Source organism: Cornus florida, unplaced genomic scaffold (assembly GCF_030987335.1).
Source record: "Cornus florida cultivar Cherokee Brave unplaced genomic scaffold, ASM3098733v1 CherokeeBrave_3.0.0_Hap2_Chr05, whole genome shotgun sequence".
NCBI classification, from domain to species: Eukaryota; Viridiplantae; Streptophyta; class Magnoliopsida; order Cornales; family Cornaceae; genus Cornus; species Cornus florida.
The window spans coordinates 94,387,885-94,406,170 of NW_026775575.1; the positions used below are offsets into that span (position 1 = coordinate 94,387,885).

General features: G+C 35.6%; 2 protein-coding genes across 2 annotated transcripts; one reads left to right on the top strand and one right to left on the bottom strand.

Moving 5' to 3' along the window:
• Nucleotides 1-2,318: 2,318 nt before the first annotated feature.
• On the top strand, nucleotides 2,319-4,143 carry LOC132307734 (uncharacterized). Its single transcript, XM_059805575.1, has 2 exons — nucleotides 2,319-3,229; nucleotides 3,658-4,143. Exons 1-2 carry the CDS (start codon nucleotides 2,443-2,445, stop codon nucleotides 4,041-4,043), a joined length of 1,173 nt encoding a protein of 390 aa, XP_059661558.1. The 5' UTR covers nucleotides 2,319-2,442; the 3' UTR covers nucleotides 4,044-4,143.
• Nucleotides 4,144-5,795: 1,652 nt separating this feature from the next.
• On the bottom strand, nucleotides 5,796-17,788 carry LOC132307735 (cytochrome c-type biogenesis ccda-like chloroplastic protein). The gene is made up of 13 exons (XM_059805576.1): nucleotides 17,680-17,788; nucleotides 14,270-14,609; nucleotides 13,928-14,065; nucleotides 13,675-13,730; nucleotides 9,924-10,054; nucleotides 9,735-9,820; nucleotides 9,586-9,617; nucleotides 8,962-9,123; nucleotides 7,624-7,696; nucleotides 7,428-7,528; nucleotides 6,883-6,975; nucleotides 6,447-6,493; nucleotides 5,796-6,181 (listed from the first exon to the last, which is right to left on the bottom strand). The coding sequence occupies exons 2-13, from the start codon at nucleotides 14,358-14,360 to the stop codon at nucleotides 6,109-6,111; spliced, it is 1,083 nt and encodes a 360-aa protein (XP_059661559.1). The 5' UTR covers nucleotides 14,361-14,609; nucleotides 17,680-17,788; the 3' UTR covers nucleotides 5,796-6,108.
• Between the last annotated feature and the right edge of the window lie 498 nt (nucleotides 17,789-18,286).

An 18,286-nucleotide genomic window follows, 5' to 3' on the forward strand; every position in this document is an offset into this window, starting at 1 on the left:
TTAATTGTAATTCTAAATAATGAGCAACTTTTAAGAAAGTGTGTAATATTATTATTTATTAAAATTAATATACACAAGTCATGGATCAAAAAAAAAAAACAAAGAAAACATTGGCGCACATTTCTTAATAGGCAAAAGATGGCACCACTTTATACTGACCAAAAGGCAAACTGTGATAGTACTTATCAACAAATTATTATAATTGTTGTTTCTAGCAAACATCCGTCTCATTCTTAATTTCTCTTACTTAGTGCGTGTTCAAATCGATTTTATTATTGGACCACATGCCCAATTAGTCACAATCTCAAAGTCTGACCCACCTCATTGTTGCATCTGAATGGAACAACAATTGATGTTGATGGTTTTAATTTTTGTCACATACGCTATATAGTTGAATTAATTGCATGGAAAGCCCACGTCTTGTGTGCGCGTGATATATATATATATATATATATATATATATATGTATGTGTGTGGTTATAACTTAGCCATGCTGCAGCCGATATTCGTGTGATATCAACTCGACTCATCACCGTCTAGCTTGACTAAACTAGTGCTGACGAGCTCCATCGCTTGCCTTCGTAGTCCTGCAATGGCCGACCATGGAATATACAGTTGGTTACGTGTATAAACAGGATGTGTGTTTCTATTTTCTGGCTACAATTTACTAATTTCCTCTATGGGATTATATTCATAGGACTAATGATTGATAAGTACTACAAATATAAGCATGGTAGGTGTGCTCTCACTTTCACTTACTAGTACTCTAAATTCACGAATATGTTAAACTCTACACTGCTTCATATAACATCTCGATCAATTGAGGTGATATATCGTGGAAGACAATGACAGTTAATTAAAGAAATGAAATTTAAATTAATCTTTGTCACTCTATAATGGTTGTAGGCAAATTAAGATAGCTAAGTATTATCACTCGCATGTTAGTCTCACCACATACACATGAAATTCTTCTTTAGTTTAAAATAAATAATGACTTTCTTTTGTTTTAAGTCGGAGTAACAGTAGCCTCCTTCTAGTTATCCTAGACGTGTCGTCATGTTATGCGTGAAATTCTTTTTTTACTCAGTTAAATTCCTCATATATATATATAACATGCTTTTGACGTAAAATTTTAATATTTACTACATTAAACCATGTAATTTTTAATTTTTGGAAGCTTGTATATGGTCGGTTTGGGTTTCACATACTAAGAGCTGTTTGGCACGTGGTCCAGCACCCATTGGACTAGCCAGAGTGAAGATCCTGAAACAACGCTAGGTGGTAATTAACGGTGAATTATATATAATATACGCCGTTGAAAATGTCTCTCCACTTGAAAAAAATTAAGGTGTTCTGACAACACTAAATGTATTCATTGTGCATATAAAATTTGCTAACAACATGAAAAGTTGAATAGTGTTTAGATTCTCTAAATAGATTAATCAGATTTAACTAAGGAGAAAATTAAACTTATTGAAAGTCATTAGCTAGGGCTTCGAGATGCTAAAATGACATTTTTATTCGCGTCGAAAGTAGCATCTTCTACGCAACAATGGTGTTCCTTCATCCAAGAAACGACAGCATAACTAAAGTACCTTCTTTGCCGACACTGACAACTTTTGTATATGATTTTACAGTTCAAGCTCATAGCTAACTAGTGGATGATTTTTGTATGTAAACCATGTCACAAATTGAATCTCCATTAACAAGTGTGTCTTACGGAATTACACACACAAAAAAATAAAAATAAAATAAAAAACCACTTACACGTGCTTGAGATTAATTGTTTTTTGATATATATATATATATATATATATCTTGCATAAAATCATGGAAACCTTTTATTTACTGAAAAAATAATGGAAACATGCATTTTTGTTTTATTGCATGTTACTTTGCTGATACGTAGATCCCATGTATGCTCTGGTATCAACATAAAGTTTTAATCAAATCAGAATTAGGGTGCCCAGAATTTAATTTTGACAAAAATTATATATATATGTATATATATATGTATTTAGAATTACAATAAGATTGATAAGTTGGAAGAATATAATATAAATTATATAATCTGCATCAATATATGAGCCATTATTTCATCTATATATGGCTCCAATCTTAGTGGGCCAACTGGGATATGTTTTGAGCAGCCAGCAAGAGACCTTGTAGCCTTGTACGGGACAGACACACATACATACTTTACGCAAAACCAAATTCAATTAAGCCCACAACTTCTACATATGTATGTATGTATATACCCAAATCTAGCGGTTCACATTCCATCACAAAATTACCATTTCACCACTCCTACTATATATATATACAAACCATCGTCATTTTTGTCTAACCCATTGGCCATTACCCCCATTTCCAATTATCCCACCCCCACACACTCTACCTCGCCGGAAAAGGTAAGATTTGGGTCATATATATTCCCGGAAAATGCCGATCCTCTCGCAAAGCTCAAGTAACTGGATGTTGTCGATCAAAGTTGTGTTCTTATCGACAGGTGTTCTGTCCATGGCGGTGATTTTGAAGCTGTCTGTTCCGGTGATCACAGAGTTTGCGGTCTCTGAAGTTCCTTCAATTTGGAGCTTTGTGGTTTCGTGGCTCAGACCACCGTATCTCTACCTCATCATCAACTTAATCATCATCACCATCCTCGCTTCTTCTAAACTACAGCACAAGGTCGATTACTCGCCGCCGGTACCGATCAATGTTATCGGAGATGTTCGGACAGATTTTCCGGTCGCATACAACCATACTTATACTTCGCCGGAAGTAAGCCCGGAGTTTGGATATGGTTACGATGCGAATGCCGATGGGAAATCAGCTGCTTCCGGACTTGATGTGTACGGTCAACTTGATTCGGAGATGAAGACGAGTACAACGACGACGACGAACGCTTTGGACAACAATACTTATACTTCGCCGGAAGTAAGCCCGGAGTTTGGATACGGTTACGATGCGAATGCCGACGTGAAATCATCAGCTGCTTCCGGACTTGATGTGTACGGTCAACTCGATTCGAAGATGAAGACGACGACTACAACGACGACGAATGCTTTGGATAAGGAGATGAATGAGAGTCATGATAAGCTTGTGGTATCGATGTCGTCGAACACGACCTCAAATAAAAGGTCGGCGGAATATTCGTTTTCCACCGAGAAACCCCTTGTTTCTGCGAGATTCGGTCACCGGAAAACTATTAAAGCTAGTCCTCCTGAAGGTAACTCTCTATTTCTCACACACACACACACTGATCAATTAATCATAATCGCACTTTTTTACGACAAATCATTTCCATAGGGTTTTCAACGATAAAAATAGGGTCTTTGGAGGCCATGGCCCATGTTAGACCATAATGGTAGAGTAATCGCCGGTGAAGGTTCCGGTTTGTGTATATTTTCAGGTTTCTACATATTTTACCAAATTATTTTTTAGTTAAGATAAATCTAAGCATGCTATATATATATATACACACATTCAGAATGTCGAATTTACCCCTTGAAACGGTGGTGAAGAAGACAAACGACTAGCTTTTTCATTCTGGATCGCTCAGATTAATCTCATCCCATATGAAATTGAAAAGATAAGTCCAAATTGAACCTTAATGTAATGGCATTAATTCCTTCCGCTGGATATATATTATTTCAGGTGGAAGGACACTGGGAGTAGCGTCGAAGCCAAAGAGAAACGACACGCTGGAGGCCACGTGGAAGACGATAACGGACGGACGTCCGATGCCCTTGACGAGGCATCTCAGGAAGTCCGACACCTGGGAGACTCCTCCTTCTCAAGCCCTCCACGTCACTACTCCACATCATCACATGACCAAATCAGAGACCTTCACCGCTAACAATAACTCTCCGCTGAGTCGGTCGTCCGGTTCGGGGAAACTCAGGAAAGAACCGTCTCCGAGTCAGGACGAGTTGAATCGCCGGGTCGAAGCCTTCATCAACAAATTCAATGAGGACATGAGGTTGCAGAGGCAGGAGTCTCTCAATCAGTTCATGGAGATGATCAACCGTGGGGCCCACTAAAGATTTCTTTGGATAAATTTTGTAAAAAAATGAATGAAGGGTTGCTTTATATTCATATATATAAATAATATAAAATATTTAGAGGATGTTTACAATTTCATATTTTGCGACTATTTTATTGCTGCTTCATTTTGATATAAAAGCCACTTGAGTTAAAAATCGAAAATGTACGTCTCAATTATTTTCAAACCCATGCACCGATAAGTCTCACGGGACGCCAGTTGGAAAGTGAAAAATTGGTATTATTGGTTGGCAATGTCAATAAATTAGATGTGGCCGATAAAATTTTGATTAAATGTAAGGTTTATGATTTGTGTAAAGCTTGTCAAAGACGTAAAACCATGTGGGCTAATTAAGTTTCACCAACCTCTTTCTTTGCGTGAGAGATTCTGAGTGTATAATGACTTTCTTAGTCGTCGTTTACAGTTTTCGTTCTCGTTGACCAATCACACTCAATTGTCAACTAAATGATTTTTAAAAGACATCCACATTTGTGGAACTACTTTAAAAGTTATTGTTCTTGGTCAATATTAATGTACTAACCGGACTTTACTAGTGAGCTTGTAACACAGCTCGATGCCTTTCACAGACGATCGATACTTTCATTCGTCATAAAAGATCACATTTAGTAATGGGGTCACTATATGTTTCGTCGCTTGTGTTTACTTAGGTCATTGCATGAACAGACTGAAATGAATGCCCGTCGATCTTATCCGCTCCACCGGCTCTCCATGTCCATTAATGACACCAAAGACTACATTCAAAGGAAAATGGTATTTTTTTCCCTAACCCCATGGGTACTTACACGTTGTCCGCAGGGATTTTACACGTGGTACTTTGGTCAATGGACAGTCATGAAAACTATAAGAGTATCTCCAGCGATATGTTAAATTTTTTTGTGTAAATCTGATATGTCAGAATAGATTTACACAAAAATTTTGTACTTTTACAAACCTAGTTTATTCAATTTACTTCGATTAAACCTCACGTCCCAATCCTCCTTAATTAGAAAAAAAATAATAATAATTTCTCCCTATATTTTACTTTCCCATCCCGTCAATAGCAAACATTTCACGCCATTGCAATCACTATCGCCACCGAAAACTTATAACAAATAATAAAAATAAGATTCAAGTATGTAGAAACTATGTGATTAAAATATATATCTATTCTTTGGCTAGTACATATTTGTCAATATGATTGCAGAAGATAAAGATCAGACCGAAGTGATAAATCAAATTATATTTATTAAAAATATATATAAATAAATAAAAGATGGATGAGCAGTTCTTACCTTGCCGCTAGCTACAGATTCTTCTCTATTGCACTCTAGAAAGGTGGGAAACAAAGAGGCGTAAAGGAATGAGAGAGAAGAAAGAGAACTGCGAGTGGGAAAAGGGAAGGAGAGAGAAAATATGCTTACATGGCAGTGTAAAAGTACTCTGTAAAATACACAACCCTTTATACACAACCCCTTTACACATTGGTGATGTGGCAATATATCTTAACAGACTGCGAGAGATGAAAAAAATTTACAAATCATACGTGGCCGTGTATATTTTACACAAAAGGGTTTTTTAATATAGCACTGGAGAGAAGCTATTCTAAACAATTTATGTCAACCACATTTTATAGAAAGTCGATCATGGGCATCAATCCTATCTTTTGAATAACACTGATAAGATGCTGCTCTAAACAATAATGGTAGCTTATGGAAGCGAAATATATATATGCATATATATATTATGTAGCTTTTTGAAGACTGTGTAAACTCATATTCTGAAATTAACAATATACAACTTATCTGTCAACCACATTACATTTTACAGAAATTGTTAATGAGTACCCTTGTATGATTGACCATAAGGTTCAAGCAAATCTGTGTATCTAATTTCTACCTTGCACTGAAGTGGCTTAGTGGAACACTGATATTAACTTGTGCATTTCTATTATGGGTGTCATATGACCAATACAATGAGAAAAGAGGATGAACAGTGTTACCGCTGACATTCGGAGATTCTTCTCCCATATTGAGGTTCTTGCTGCATAATTTACTATGAAGATTCTACATCACCATTGTCAATGGGAAAAGCCTATCCAACAGAGTATAAACACCCCCACCTAACAAGAGCGCGCCACTGCAAGAAAATCAGATTTAAGCATGTATCAGGAAGAAAAATGCTAATGGGAGTTTACGGGCATAAACAGTTGTTTAAATATACTTGTGGTAGCTGTGGTTGCAATCACCATAGGGTCCGATGATATTAAATTAATTAAGCAATAAAAACGAGTTTTCGAGATAATTAAGTCAAAAGCGAAAGATGAATAAAAACTAACTGATGCAAAAGGAGTCTTGAAAACACCAAGGAAAACTTATGATTGAACTTAGTTTTCAGAAAATACCTCATTGGGTTAATCCATGCCGAGAACTTCCGGAATGAAAGCAGCCTCTGCACATATTTATGTGTTAGAAATTCCTAAAACAAACATAAATGACATCTATAAACTAAAATAACAAAAAGAATGCAAAGAACACAAAGCAAAATGCAAGGATAACACTACTACTACAAAAATTTTGGGCCTCCGCCTGCAATGGGGATAGAAAGATCTGGGACCTGTCCTAGTATTGCCTGGTCAGACTCCAATATCTTGCCTAAATTAGCTAGGTGTCGTACCGAAAATAGTTTGCCCAGCCCGGCACGGCAGCACCAGTATGTGCTATCGTGCACCACATATACCTCAGAAAATAGGAAAAAGGACCAGTAAATGTTGTACATATAGGGTTGAGATACAGGCATACAGCAGTTTGTTGAGTTTTATAAGTGAGAAAAGCATATACCTGCAATGCCCCTGCAAAAGAAGCTGCGAGAAGTAGAGGAGCAATATAGCCAGTTGTATATGTCAACAGTAAGCTGCCCCCTATTATTGGATCCTGTTAAGCGTTTCATGTTAGATATTTACTTAATGTCATTATTATTCGAAATAAAAACTTTGTAAACAAAAAACAAAGCAGTAAACATTATGCAGAGTATCAACTTACAAGACAACTCTAATTTTTTTTTTTTTTTTTTTAATGAGATTTTGATGTACTGTATATTCATGTAAATTAGTCATATAAAAATATCTTTCCACTAACGAAGAATGCAAAGCCAGTTTGTCTCTGTGCCATACCCTCCCACCATACCAAATGCATAGCATGAGGCCCCGCGCATGCCCTCAAGTGCGCACACACGCGCAAGCAATCATGTATACAAACACACACACACACAAGAAGTAAAGCCAAACCCATAATATAATGCCCAGAACCTATCAGTATTATGCATGCAGTCTAAAAGAAGATTAAAGCTCATATGGAATTCAATATCATATAGCATTTCAAAGTACCTTGGATGTTGCTACATATGCAAGCAGGGTGGCCAGCACAGGTGTGCTGCAAGGTGAGGCGGCTAATGCAAATGTAAGCCCAGCCAAATATGCTTGCACACCTGACAAGTTAAATCTTTTTAGAAGTCAGCAGAGCCACCTTGACCCAAATCATGTGTGCTTGAGAAGCTATGGATAAAACAAAAAAGCCCATTACTTGAAGGAAAATTAGCAGCGGCAGCACGAGGATCAAAGTTGTCGAAAAATGAGGGAAGTTGTAGCTCAATTATCTGCAACATTGGCCAGCAGGATGAGCCCACACAGAAAAGAGGGAGAATTAGACATGACCACCTACTCTAAGTGCATAAACAATACATGTATATATTTTTTGATAGGTAAGCGCACACACATGCTCTCAATATTACCCCAATGGGGTCTTGAACTCCATATTGGAAGATGAGGAGATTTCACTTGAGCTACAGCCTTAGTGTTGCATAAACAATATAAACGATATTATATGTTACAATTGAACTGATTTCATTGAAGTTAAGCGCGTGACTATCTTACCAAAAATACATTAAGCGCATAATCTAATCACAACCAATGTGGTAAAATAGATAATATCTCCCAAGTTTCTGCAAGCTGTAAATTGAAACTTGAACATACAGATCAAACAAAGGCCCTAACTTTTGGGGAAACCTCAGCCTTCTGAACCAATTAGGCCAGATGGAAAGGTAGGACTAACAACCTCAGAGAAAAAGATGCTAAGCAAAATAGTAAGGAAAGAGGAATAAAAAGATCTAAGGGAGAGAGAGAGAACAATTACTCTGGTAGCTCCTTTAATCTCTAGATTGGAAAATTGAGTAAAATCAAAAACTGAATCAGAATTTTTATATCAATCTCCATGCCTTCATAATTCATATAGGCTAAGTAAGCCTATTGATATAAAGAATTTCCATCGATACATTTATAGGAAAATATCAAATATCTAGAAGAACTATACATCTATAAAACCCATTGCATAGAAAGATTGAAATGAAATTCCAACAAAGCAAAAATTTAAGTAAAAGAAATACCCCATCAAAAGTAACTCATCACAAATGGTTGATATAAGTTATAACTAATAATAATTACAACCCTTTAGAAGCAAATCAATACCCAACAGACAGTGCATCTCCCAAGCTTAAGGTCTACAGTATATCACAGAGATGGTGTGCATGGCCAAGTCTGATTGCAGTGACAAGCATACAGACAAGATCACAGTTGACACATTCCAAAAATAATAACAAAAGCTAAATACTCAAATTACCAACAAGCACCTTTTATAGGAGTATTTTTAGCATCAATGCCCTATACCTTTTTAAGTTCAGGAAATTTACTGTCGGTACGGTCACAAAAAAAAATTAATAATAATAAATAAAAGAGTATCATTATTCCCTTTATAGAGTGGGCATGAAATATATATAAAAAAATACATATTCTATACAGAAGAAAAACACATAACAAAATAAAAGATATAACACCAGATAATCATAAAAACAATATGATTAATCACCTCTAGGAGGTTTAGACCCATGACTACAGCCAAACCAGAAGCCGCCACAGGTAGTCCCTGACCTATCTGTCCATATGCCTTCCCAGCAAATGAAGCTGCTATGCCAAGGACTGCTAGTGTAGTTGCCAATCCCAATGAAAATGCAACTGAGTCCCCAATGACCTGAACAGAAAAATATAAAATAAAGAGAAGGAAAAAGGAAAAACAGAACTTTTGTGTGTGTGTGAGAAAGAGAAACCATCAGTCTATCACATATTTTGTGCAGAGTTACTGGAATCATGTAAGCTAAAGTAGCATAAGCAACAGAAGATATACACGTGTCACTTTAATAAAGTAGCATAATAAACTCGACTGAATGGTTTTAGCGTAAAAGATTTAGATGACAGAAAAGACCAAAACCAACAACTCAACCAAGTTCTTGGACACAGCAGTTTAGCGGAAGAAGTTCTGACAGCATTCAAAAACAAATTTTCTATTATTATTTCTCTTTTAGTCCTTAAATTAACTTGGTTCAAAACACATTTCTAAACCAATGTCAATTTCCCGAAAATTATGAAGTTGTAGGAGAAGCATAGGAATAAAATTAAAATTAAAATTAAAAAACTCGTTTAACAAGTCATATACCTCTCCTCTGCTTTTCCCAGAGCCAAATGCTCCTGAATGATTTCCAGCAAGTCCAAGAATCAGCATCACACATGACAAGAAAAGCATAAAATCAACGACACATAATTTACATTATTTTACTACAAAATTTAAAACTAAGGATTTCTTACCAATATAACCAAGAGTCAGTGGTAAAACACTCAACGTACAAGGAGAAAGACTAGTTACAAGACCCGCACCAAATATAACTGCCAAACTGTAAAGAGGAAAACAAATGAACCAGAGAGCATAGTGAAATATTTGGTATCACATCTTCAAATTTCCAAATGCCAATGAAGAATCAGTGCTGGGACTTAAACCTAGTAAAACTGAGAGCTGATAACTGGTCTTGAACAGCATCATTAGCCTGTTGTCCTGCTGAATATAAAAAGCCTCCAAACGAATCTCCTAGGCTTCCATCTGCTAAAGAATAAACAGAAGCAGCTCCTTCCTGAGAAGAAAATATTGATTCTTGAGATTATATGACCAGAGCGAAACTCACAACTAGGATTTAAAGACAAATGGCAGATAATCTGATACGTGGAAACCTTTGATCATAATTGACTATTCAAAATATAAAAAAGGAGTATTTTTAAAAAAAAAGTGGGATGAAATTGTACAAGTTGCTACAAAAGGAATTTAGCTACAAAAGGAATTTAGACACCAAAAGAAAATAAATTCATTTTTTTTGGTTTGCCAAAAAGGAAATGTAACATTAAGCTTAACCTATCATCATCATCCTTGCCTTATTCCCATATAAATGGGGTTGGCCACATGAATTCTCTGTCTGTATTCCTTTCTATTACCTGCCATATCACCTACTATGTAAACTTTTTAAAGTCATTTCTAATAACTTCATCCCACGTTATTTTTGGTCTCCATCTCCATCTCTCACCCTCTACGGAAATTAAACTTCCTTTTCTCACTGGTGCATCATTAAGCATAACCTATAATTCCGCTAATTTATCATTTTCATTCATTTCTCTTTCAGTTCTGCTCGCCTATCGATTGGCTTTTATTTGTTTGTGGCAAGAATCTAGACCTATCAAAATTCTCATGCTTGTAAGGAATTTCTGCATTCGTTTGCCAACAACTATTTCTTTTAATCATTTTGAGTGTTAGTATTTATATGACTGCTGAACCAAACTTTCAATACTTAAAGAGGATCTTGTTCTCAAAAGGCTCAAACCTTATATGAACCCTAGGCTGCATCAAACATCATAATAAAAAATTTCAATTAAGCTATAAATTTCACATAAACATGTCCATTGGTCTGGAAAGCATGCAACCATTGAACTTGGTGTGGGTTCATGCTCGTGACTATTGGAGGGTGACCCCCTTTGTGTTTGGTGGAATCTTTGGAAAGAGCGGAATAGAAGATCTTTTTTTTTTTTTCCTAGTTGGTACTCACACACACATGCCTCCACCGAGGTTCGAACCCCTAACCTCCTTTGGGAAGTAGGGGCCTGCAACTGCTAGGCCACTTGCCCATTGGTGAATAGAAGATCTTTTGATGGGGAGGAATCCTCCATTGGGGCATTGAAGTTTTCTATTATTTGTTCTCTTTTTAGTTAGGTGATGTGGAGAATTTGTATATCTTTAGATGAAATCGTGGACTTTTTGGGTTCTTTGGGTCCATAGGACACCGTTTTTGGTTTCGGTATTTGTATAGCTCTTGGGATGCGTTCCCCTTTTGAAAGCTTTCTAATACAATTTTTACTTATCAAAAACAAAAAGGAGAATAATTGTTCAATCAAAATTTTGCTGTTTCTAAGCCACTAAGGATGTACTTTTACTTTCAATTTCTAATCTGTCTTAATCAAGACATGTCATTAGAAAAGGGAAACACCCAACATATGTACTGTCTATGCAGAGTGCTGGGTGGGGAAAACTAGAGATAAACCTAAACTATATTTTTAGCCCAAACTTTTACCATCACACCAAGTAATATCAAAATCTATCACAGAAGCATTAACCTGTGTGTTATTTAAAAAAATAATAATAATAAATAAATAAATAAACGGAAGAACAAGAAGAAGAAGTGCATAACTCAGGTAAAGAAAGTGAATCAAAACTAGTAGGTAAGATGCTGCAAAATCTAATGAATATTAATCTCCCCCCAACATACAACCCCCCCTGGGTTTCCAGAATAAAGTTCACAAATATAAAAAATAATAATAATAATAAATAAATAAACATAACACGAAAATTCTTTAGCTTGGACAGAGGAATCTCAGAGCACCCAGTATTCCCCCTCCTATTAAATATCCATCCAAATGAACAATTTACACAAAGCGGAGACTCGATAAATTCAAAGATGCAGCCGGAATCAACCACCTATTACATAATACAAATTGCTTGTGGTCAATATTACCATGAGTTTTGGTGTGTGTTAGCACATTCACTTTTGTGCATGTGCAAGCGAGTAGAAGACGTGATGCATTTAGGAAGTCCAAAGATTTGGAAATGTTGGAAGCATTTAAAAATTACTTCGTCATGAATCTCAAAATCATCGTCATTGTCATTTTTGTGGCTATCATGTTCATCAAATCATATTTTATTTCTCAAGAAACAATCTAAATTATCAGCAGAAAGAGATAGTTGTTTTCCATATAAAACAAACACATGCTACCTCCCATTCTGAGAACTAGGTAGAAGAGTAGTTATTGTAATATGGTTTGGATGTCCTTATGATAAATCTTACGTTAGGTTTTGTGCCTCAAATTCCTAGTCTAATTAGGTTTATATTTTAGAGTTGTATTTTGTTTGGAAATTTCTTGTTAAGCAAGTCTTTGGCTCTAAGGAATTGTAATCACTGTCCAACAAGGAATTGGGTTTAGGTTTTTATAAATAGATACCTAGGTTACGGATTGAAACTTAGAGATATGTAACCTCATGAGACAGTTGATGGGTGTGCAAGGGTCTTTAATCCTCTACCTCACACATCTGGTAAATATGTGGTTTATAGGATGGTAGAGTGGAGAGAACACCTCTGGCAAGCAGGGAATCTCATAGAGCGGTACATGGTGAAGAGCTCTAGAGCAAGAGCGTGTGTACACGGTCCGATGTTGGGTATTATCCACCGTTGTAATATCTGTACATAATTATAGTGGAATCTTTCTCATCTATGGACGTAGGCTGGGTTGTGCCGAACCACGTAAATCTTTTGTTCATGTATGATTGTTTTGCTTTTTGCATTGGATCTCCATGTTCATGCACTGAACTTCTGTTGTCCCAGCATCTTAAAGTTACCATCAATTAAATCCCTATTCCTTTTTCCAGATCGTAAACTATCACAGGAAATTATTGAATTTGCAAAGAAATTGAATTTTCCTTGAGTTGATTTGTGTTTCATCACAACAATATGGTGAGTCTCTACAAAATTCCAGATTGGAAACACATAGCTCGCAGTTCACAAGGTGACTACATAGTTCAAGGAGTTTCTTCATTGGAGGGTAGCCGAGTCCAATTCTTCCTTATTACCATGAGGCCTATAACCTATAGTCACCACTGATGCGCAACTTTTAAATCATACAGATTTATTAGCTGAATCTCTTCTTCAAATGGTTATCAGTGCTCATAAAATGATAACACGAAAGTACAAAAGAACATCAAAACAGAATTGAGATAATTATAAACTTCTTTCATTTCTCCAATCGTGCTCTATTTTTTTTTCATTTTCTACCTTGTCATAAAGAAAAAGGGAATTTCAAGGCCCAAAAAGAACACAGTAGGGGACACTTTGCAGTTCCATTAGGACACCAAAACTGAAAGTCGTCATTATTGACAAGCATTTCTCAGGAAAATCATAATAAAAGAAAGCATGCTTTAAACCGTTCTACAAAACTATCGTGGCACAGATAACACAATATTTATAACAAAAATGTTATTTGTTATTTATCATTTATATACTAATTGCCAAAAAATATATATCTCAGACTTTAGCATTCAGCAGACAAATAGCCATGTAACCTGTTTAATAGATAACATGCATCAAACTGACAAAACATTCATGTTGGTGGGTGAAATATATAGAGAAATACTAAACTACTAGATCTAACGAGTTCTCACCACAAAAATCCCAGTGTTCAAAGCCTTTGCTGAGTGTGTCACAGCCAAATTTGCCGCTGAAAACATCATAAATAGAAAATTCAAAAGTTGTATGCTTATTGTACACCTAACACCGAAGTAATGGATATTAATTTGTATGAATGAAAACAAAAACAAAAAAAGAAAAGAAAAGAAAAAATCAAATTGAACGTTTTGGGGGCCAAACAATCAAAAAAGAAAAGAGAAAAAACAGAAAGAATGAAAGGGCATTTACCTGCAATGGCAGGCAGAAATGTCTTAAATTCAAAGTGTGAACTCCGATGAGTCTTGGACAAAGACGTAACATCTTCCTCAACATTTTCATCCACCAAAGAGGACCTCTTGGGCGTCTTGGTAGGCACCTTGTATTTTCCTTTTTGAATACATACATACATACACAAATTCGAGGGTTTCTATTTTCGTTAGATATGATAATAACTTTGATAAAGGTTCGAATTGAACAAAATTTAGGAACTGGTTAGAAAACAGAAAAGACACATACATATATAGATACATACATACATATATACATATATAAAAGATAAGAAATGAAAATAGGGCATAATTGAGTCCTCACCGTGACTGGCTCTCTGGGTTTGATTGAAGCTTGAAATTATAATGGAAGAACGAATAGTGTAGCTGCCGGAATTGCTTATCACCGAATTCATCTCTTCAGATTTATTAAGAGAGCTGAGCTGAGCTGAACTGACGTCTGTGTACCACACTCGCTAGTTTAACCAACCCTTACCACATTTATGCGTTAGTATCTGCGACACCGTTTCTCTGAAAGAAACACCTTTTATGCAACGCACGTGCACCACAAGTCAAATAACCTTCCTTCCCTCCATAGTCACCCCGTCGTTTCACTCACAATTACTATTTTTTTTTTTCCCCCACCAGTCTAGGTTTGTTTAAATCTTCAATACGATGGAAATGATCAGGAAAAGAAAAGAATTAGAAAATGAAAGAAAAATGAAATGAATGAAAACAAAAGTTATTTTTTAGAGAGCATTTGGTTAGTATGAAAATTTATTCAGAAAAATTGTACGAAAATATTAATTTGTTAGTTTGGATAGTATGAAAATGAAAAGAAAGTGATTATGCATACCAATTTCAAATACTACAAAAATAAATGAATTTGTGTTTGATGATATCTATTTTTAGTAAAGTTTTAGTAAAATGATGAATTATTAAATTTAATAATATAATTATTTATATTTATTTATATTGTTTAAATTAAAATAATACGTCAAGACTTCTTAGGTAGAAGTTAACTATTAATTTAATAGAAACAGGGAAGCTTAAAAATACAAAAATAAAAAATTGGGCTAATGGACTCATTGGCTTTCAACCAAAGAATACAAAAAGAGCAAAATGTATATTATTCTATATATATATATATATATATTAGATGCAATGTATATATTCGAAACCAAAAAAAAAATCGTCATAGTACTGCCTTTTAGAAGTCCACTAAAATATAAATTGTTAGAGAACTTGTCTATTTGAAACTCAGTAGAAAAGTAACTTAGTTAGAAAAGAAAGAAGTTTGTTGTTTTAAGTTGTTGAATAAAATATGAATGTCAAATAAAAAGAATCACGAGAAAATATAATTTTCGCCTGTTTTGTGTGAGAAAAGTTTTGGGGGAAAATAGTCTAATGCGGAAACTATATTTTCTATTACGATTCTTTTTCCATTTATCCAAACTCTAAAAAATTAAAAAAAAAAATTCTTTCCTTTCTTTTCTAGTTGATTCCAACTAACCAAACGGAGCCTAAGGAAAAACAGAGAGCTAATTCAAGCTATAAAATTAGCTTAAACAACCACAACTCAATCCCAAAGAAACATTAACAATACGTCAAAAGCTACTGAATACAACTTGGAACAACCCTTTTATAAGACACAATGGGCGCCCTAGCAAAGATATAATCATATCCCTTTAAATAAATGTAATCTAATGGCTAGTATTCTCTCCAGCAGAATAAAGATCTAAAAATTACAAAACATACCTTAAGTAGTCATATGACTCACTTAAAAGGCACATTTCTTATAAAATAAAACCAAATGACAATAATATCCTAAGCATGAAAACAGATTAAAGAATTATAAATGACTCCAGACTCAAAAAAACAGTCACATACGAAGTAAAATATGCATGAATAAGTTATTTTTGTTAAATTTTAATTTTTTTTTTTTGTCTTCGTATATATTTTAAAATAACCAAACACCAAAAAATACAAAACAATATTGTACTATCAAACAAACGAAGCCTTGTGCCAAAAAAATCCAACACATTAGTGTTGTGCACTGTGACGACCCGAGCCCGGAGGTCCAAACCGTTAGCCGGGTCCTTACTCGAACCCGAGGTCCGAACCGTTAGCCGGGTCCTTACTCGAACCCGAGGTCATCTACATCAAACTTATCATTTTAAGCGTCAAAACATGGTCCTAAGGATTAACACTAGGCTCTCACAAAGTCTCTAAACGAATTCCAAGAATCAAGAATATAGTACCAAGGAGGAAGAGCAAAGAACCCAAAGCAGGTGCACTTCGGTCGACCGAAATGGAGCTTCGGTCGGCCGAAGTAGACCCTCCAGAACCGGTCGACCGAAATAACCCTTCGGTCGACCGAAAGGTGAGATTCCGAGAGTTAAAAACGATTCGGTCGATCGAACCCCATTTCGGTCGACTGAAATGGAAGATACTGAGAGTGTGAACTCAGTTCGGTCGACCGATGAGCTATTTCGGTCGACCGAAACAGGTCCCTCGAGCCTTGGTCCTGAATTTGACATACTGCTTTATGAAAATGAAAGGGAAGCAGTAATGGAGACTTAATAATGGTTTGAACTCATAATAGGTCTTTAATCAAGAATTATTCTACGATTACAAACGAAAGAACCAACCCATGATCACATTGAACATCATCGAAACCAATTTCATGAGTTTTAAACTTAAGCTTTACATCATGGACAATTTACATCAAAAAAAAGTTCAACATCTTGTTACATCATTTACATACCAAATGAACTTAATACATTTTGTTACATGTGCTTTATAAAATAAGTTCAAGCTCTACAAAAATACATCCAAAATGCTCTCTAAATGCCCTCAAGCATGTGGTGGATTATCATCAGCCAACTCCTTGCCATATCCTGAAAAAAATGTTAAATGTATTGGGGTGCGCTCAGTAGGTGGCACTTAAGACACGACTCTTGTGTTCCCGTGAATCCAACCAAAGAATAGAACAAAAGAGTTCGGGGTTATGTTATGTCAGGAAGATACGACATAATCATCAATCTTAACATAAATAATAGAATGTCATGGAATGCAATGCATGCCGATGTCGCTCCCCATTTTTCAACATTCAAATCCGTTACTTTCAACTGTTAATATAACCCGCCCTTTGGTGACCCCGCAGCAACACGAGAGAAGGATTGGCTAGTGTCCCTAACCCTTGGTACCCCCGCGGCGTCATTATGGGTCCCAGCTAGCTCAACCACGCTAGGACAATCTCCCTAATTCCCTCTAGGCTATATTAACACTCCAACCATTTGGTACCCCCGCGGCGACCGGGTTTTTCACAAAACACTTTTCATCAAAACACTTTCCCCAAAATTCCTCTTTTTCGTATCAAAACAATTCTTCCCCTTTTCATGCCCAATGTCAATGCATGAATATATCAATATCATGTCTACGCCCATCATTCTACAATCACTCAAAATTTAATTAGCAAAACACAATTCATAAAAAAATTTAATGAACCACAACATGTTTTTATACAATAAAATCTAGCACGATAGACATATAAAGAATCAACACATAGACATGTTCTTCACATAGATCATGTAATATCACAATTAATCAATTAGCAAATATACACATCAACTAAGCAATTGGCTTGATTCTATACAAATTAAGCATGTTAATAACCATTTATGAAGAATTAACTCACTAAAGTACAAGATTACATGGATTAAGGACCCCTACCTCAAATTGATGCAAAACCCTTAAAATGGGTCTCCAATTTCGAAATCCCTAAGGAGACTCAAAGCTGAAATTGTTGGTACTTGCGCGTAGAGCTCGTCGTGCTCTCCGTTTTGCCTCAAACGGCACTAAAAAATTCCAAGTATAAAGAGAGGAATCAAATATCAAAGCTTGACACAAAATAGAAAAGAAAAAGCAAGGAACAAGAGAGAGAGAAACTTACGGGAGAGAGAGAGATAAGAGACCAAAATGTGGTCTCTAGACAATGAATGGGGATAATGGTGACCACTTTTATTTTCTCTTTTCCTTTTTGCTTTAATCTACACAACATGAATACATGTAACACACCATCATACAAATGATACATAAACACTTAAAATAAAATGTATAAAATGCAGACGGATCCAACTAAAATCCCGTATGCAAAACGTGAAAAGACGAAAATGGGGCAACAAAATTCCAAAAAAAATGAAAAATGCTGAAAATTAGAAACATCACTTGCACAATGACCCTTCCTTTTTAAAAGTGAGCCTTGTCAGTCCAATTTTTTAAAAAAGGATGCCTATTAATCCCTATTTTTTTCTCCTTTGACCACTTTTGATATTTTTCT

Excerpts from the sequence above, each read along its gene's own strand:
- LOC132307734 (XM_059805575.1), top strand. The coding sequence starts at position 2,443 with ATGCCGATCCTCTCGCAAAGCTCAAGTAACTGGATGTTGTCGATCAAA. Across the intron at positions 3,230-3,657 it reads TAAAGCTAGTCCTCCTGAAG|GTGGAAGGACACTGGGAGTA; the intron begins GTAACTCTCTAT and ends ATATTATTTCAG.
- LOC132307735 (XM_059805576.1), bottom strand. The coding sequence starts at position 14,360 with ATGAATTCGGTGATAAGCAATTCCGGCAGCTACACTATTCGTTCTTCC. Across the intron at positions 13,731-13,927 it reads ATTTCTGCCTGCCATTGCAG|CGGCAAATTTGGCTGTGACA; the intron begins GTAAATGCCCTT and ends TGATGTTTTCAG. Across the intron at positions 9,124-9,585 it reads CTGGGAAAAGCAGAGGAGAG|GTCATTGGGGACTCAGTTGC; the intron begins GTATATGACTTG and ends TTTTCTGTTCAG.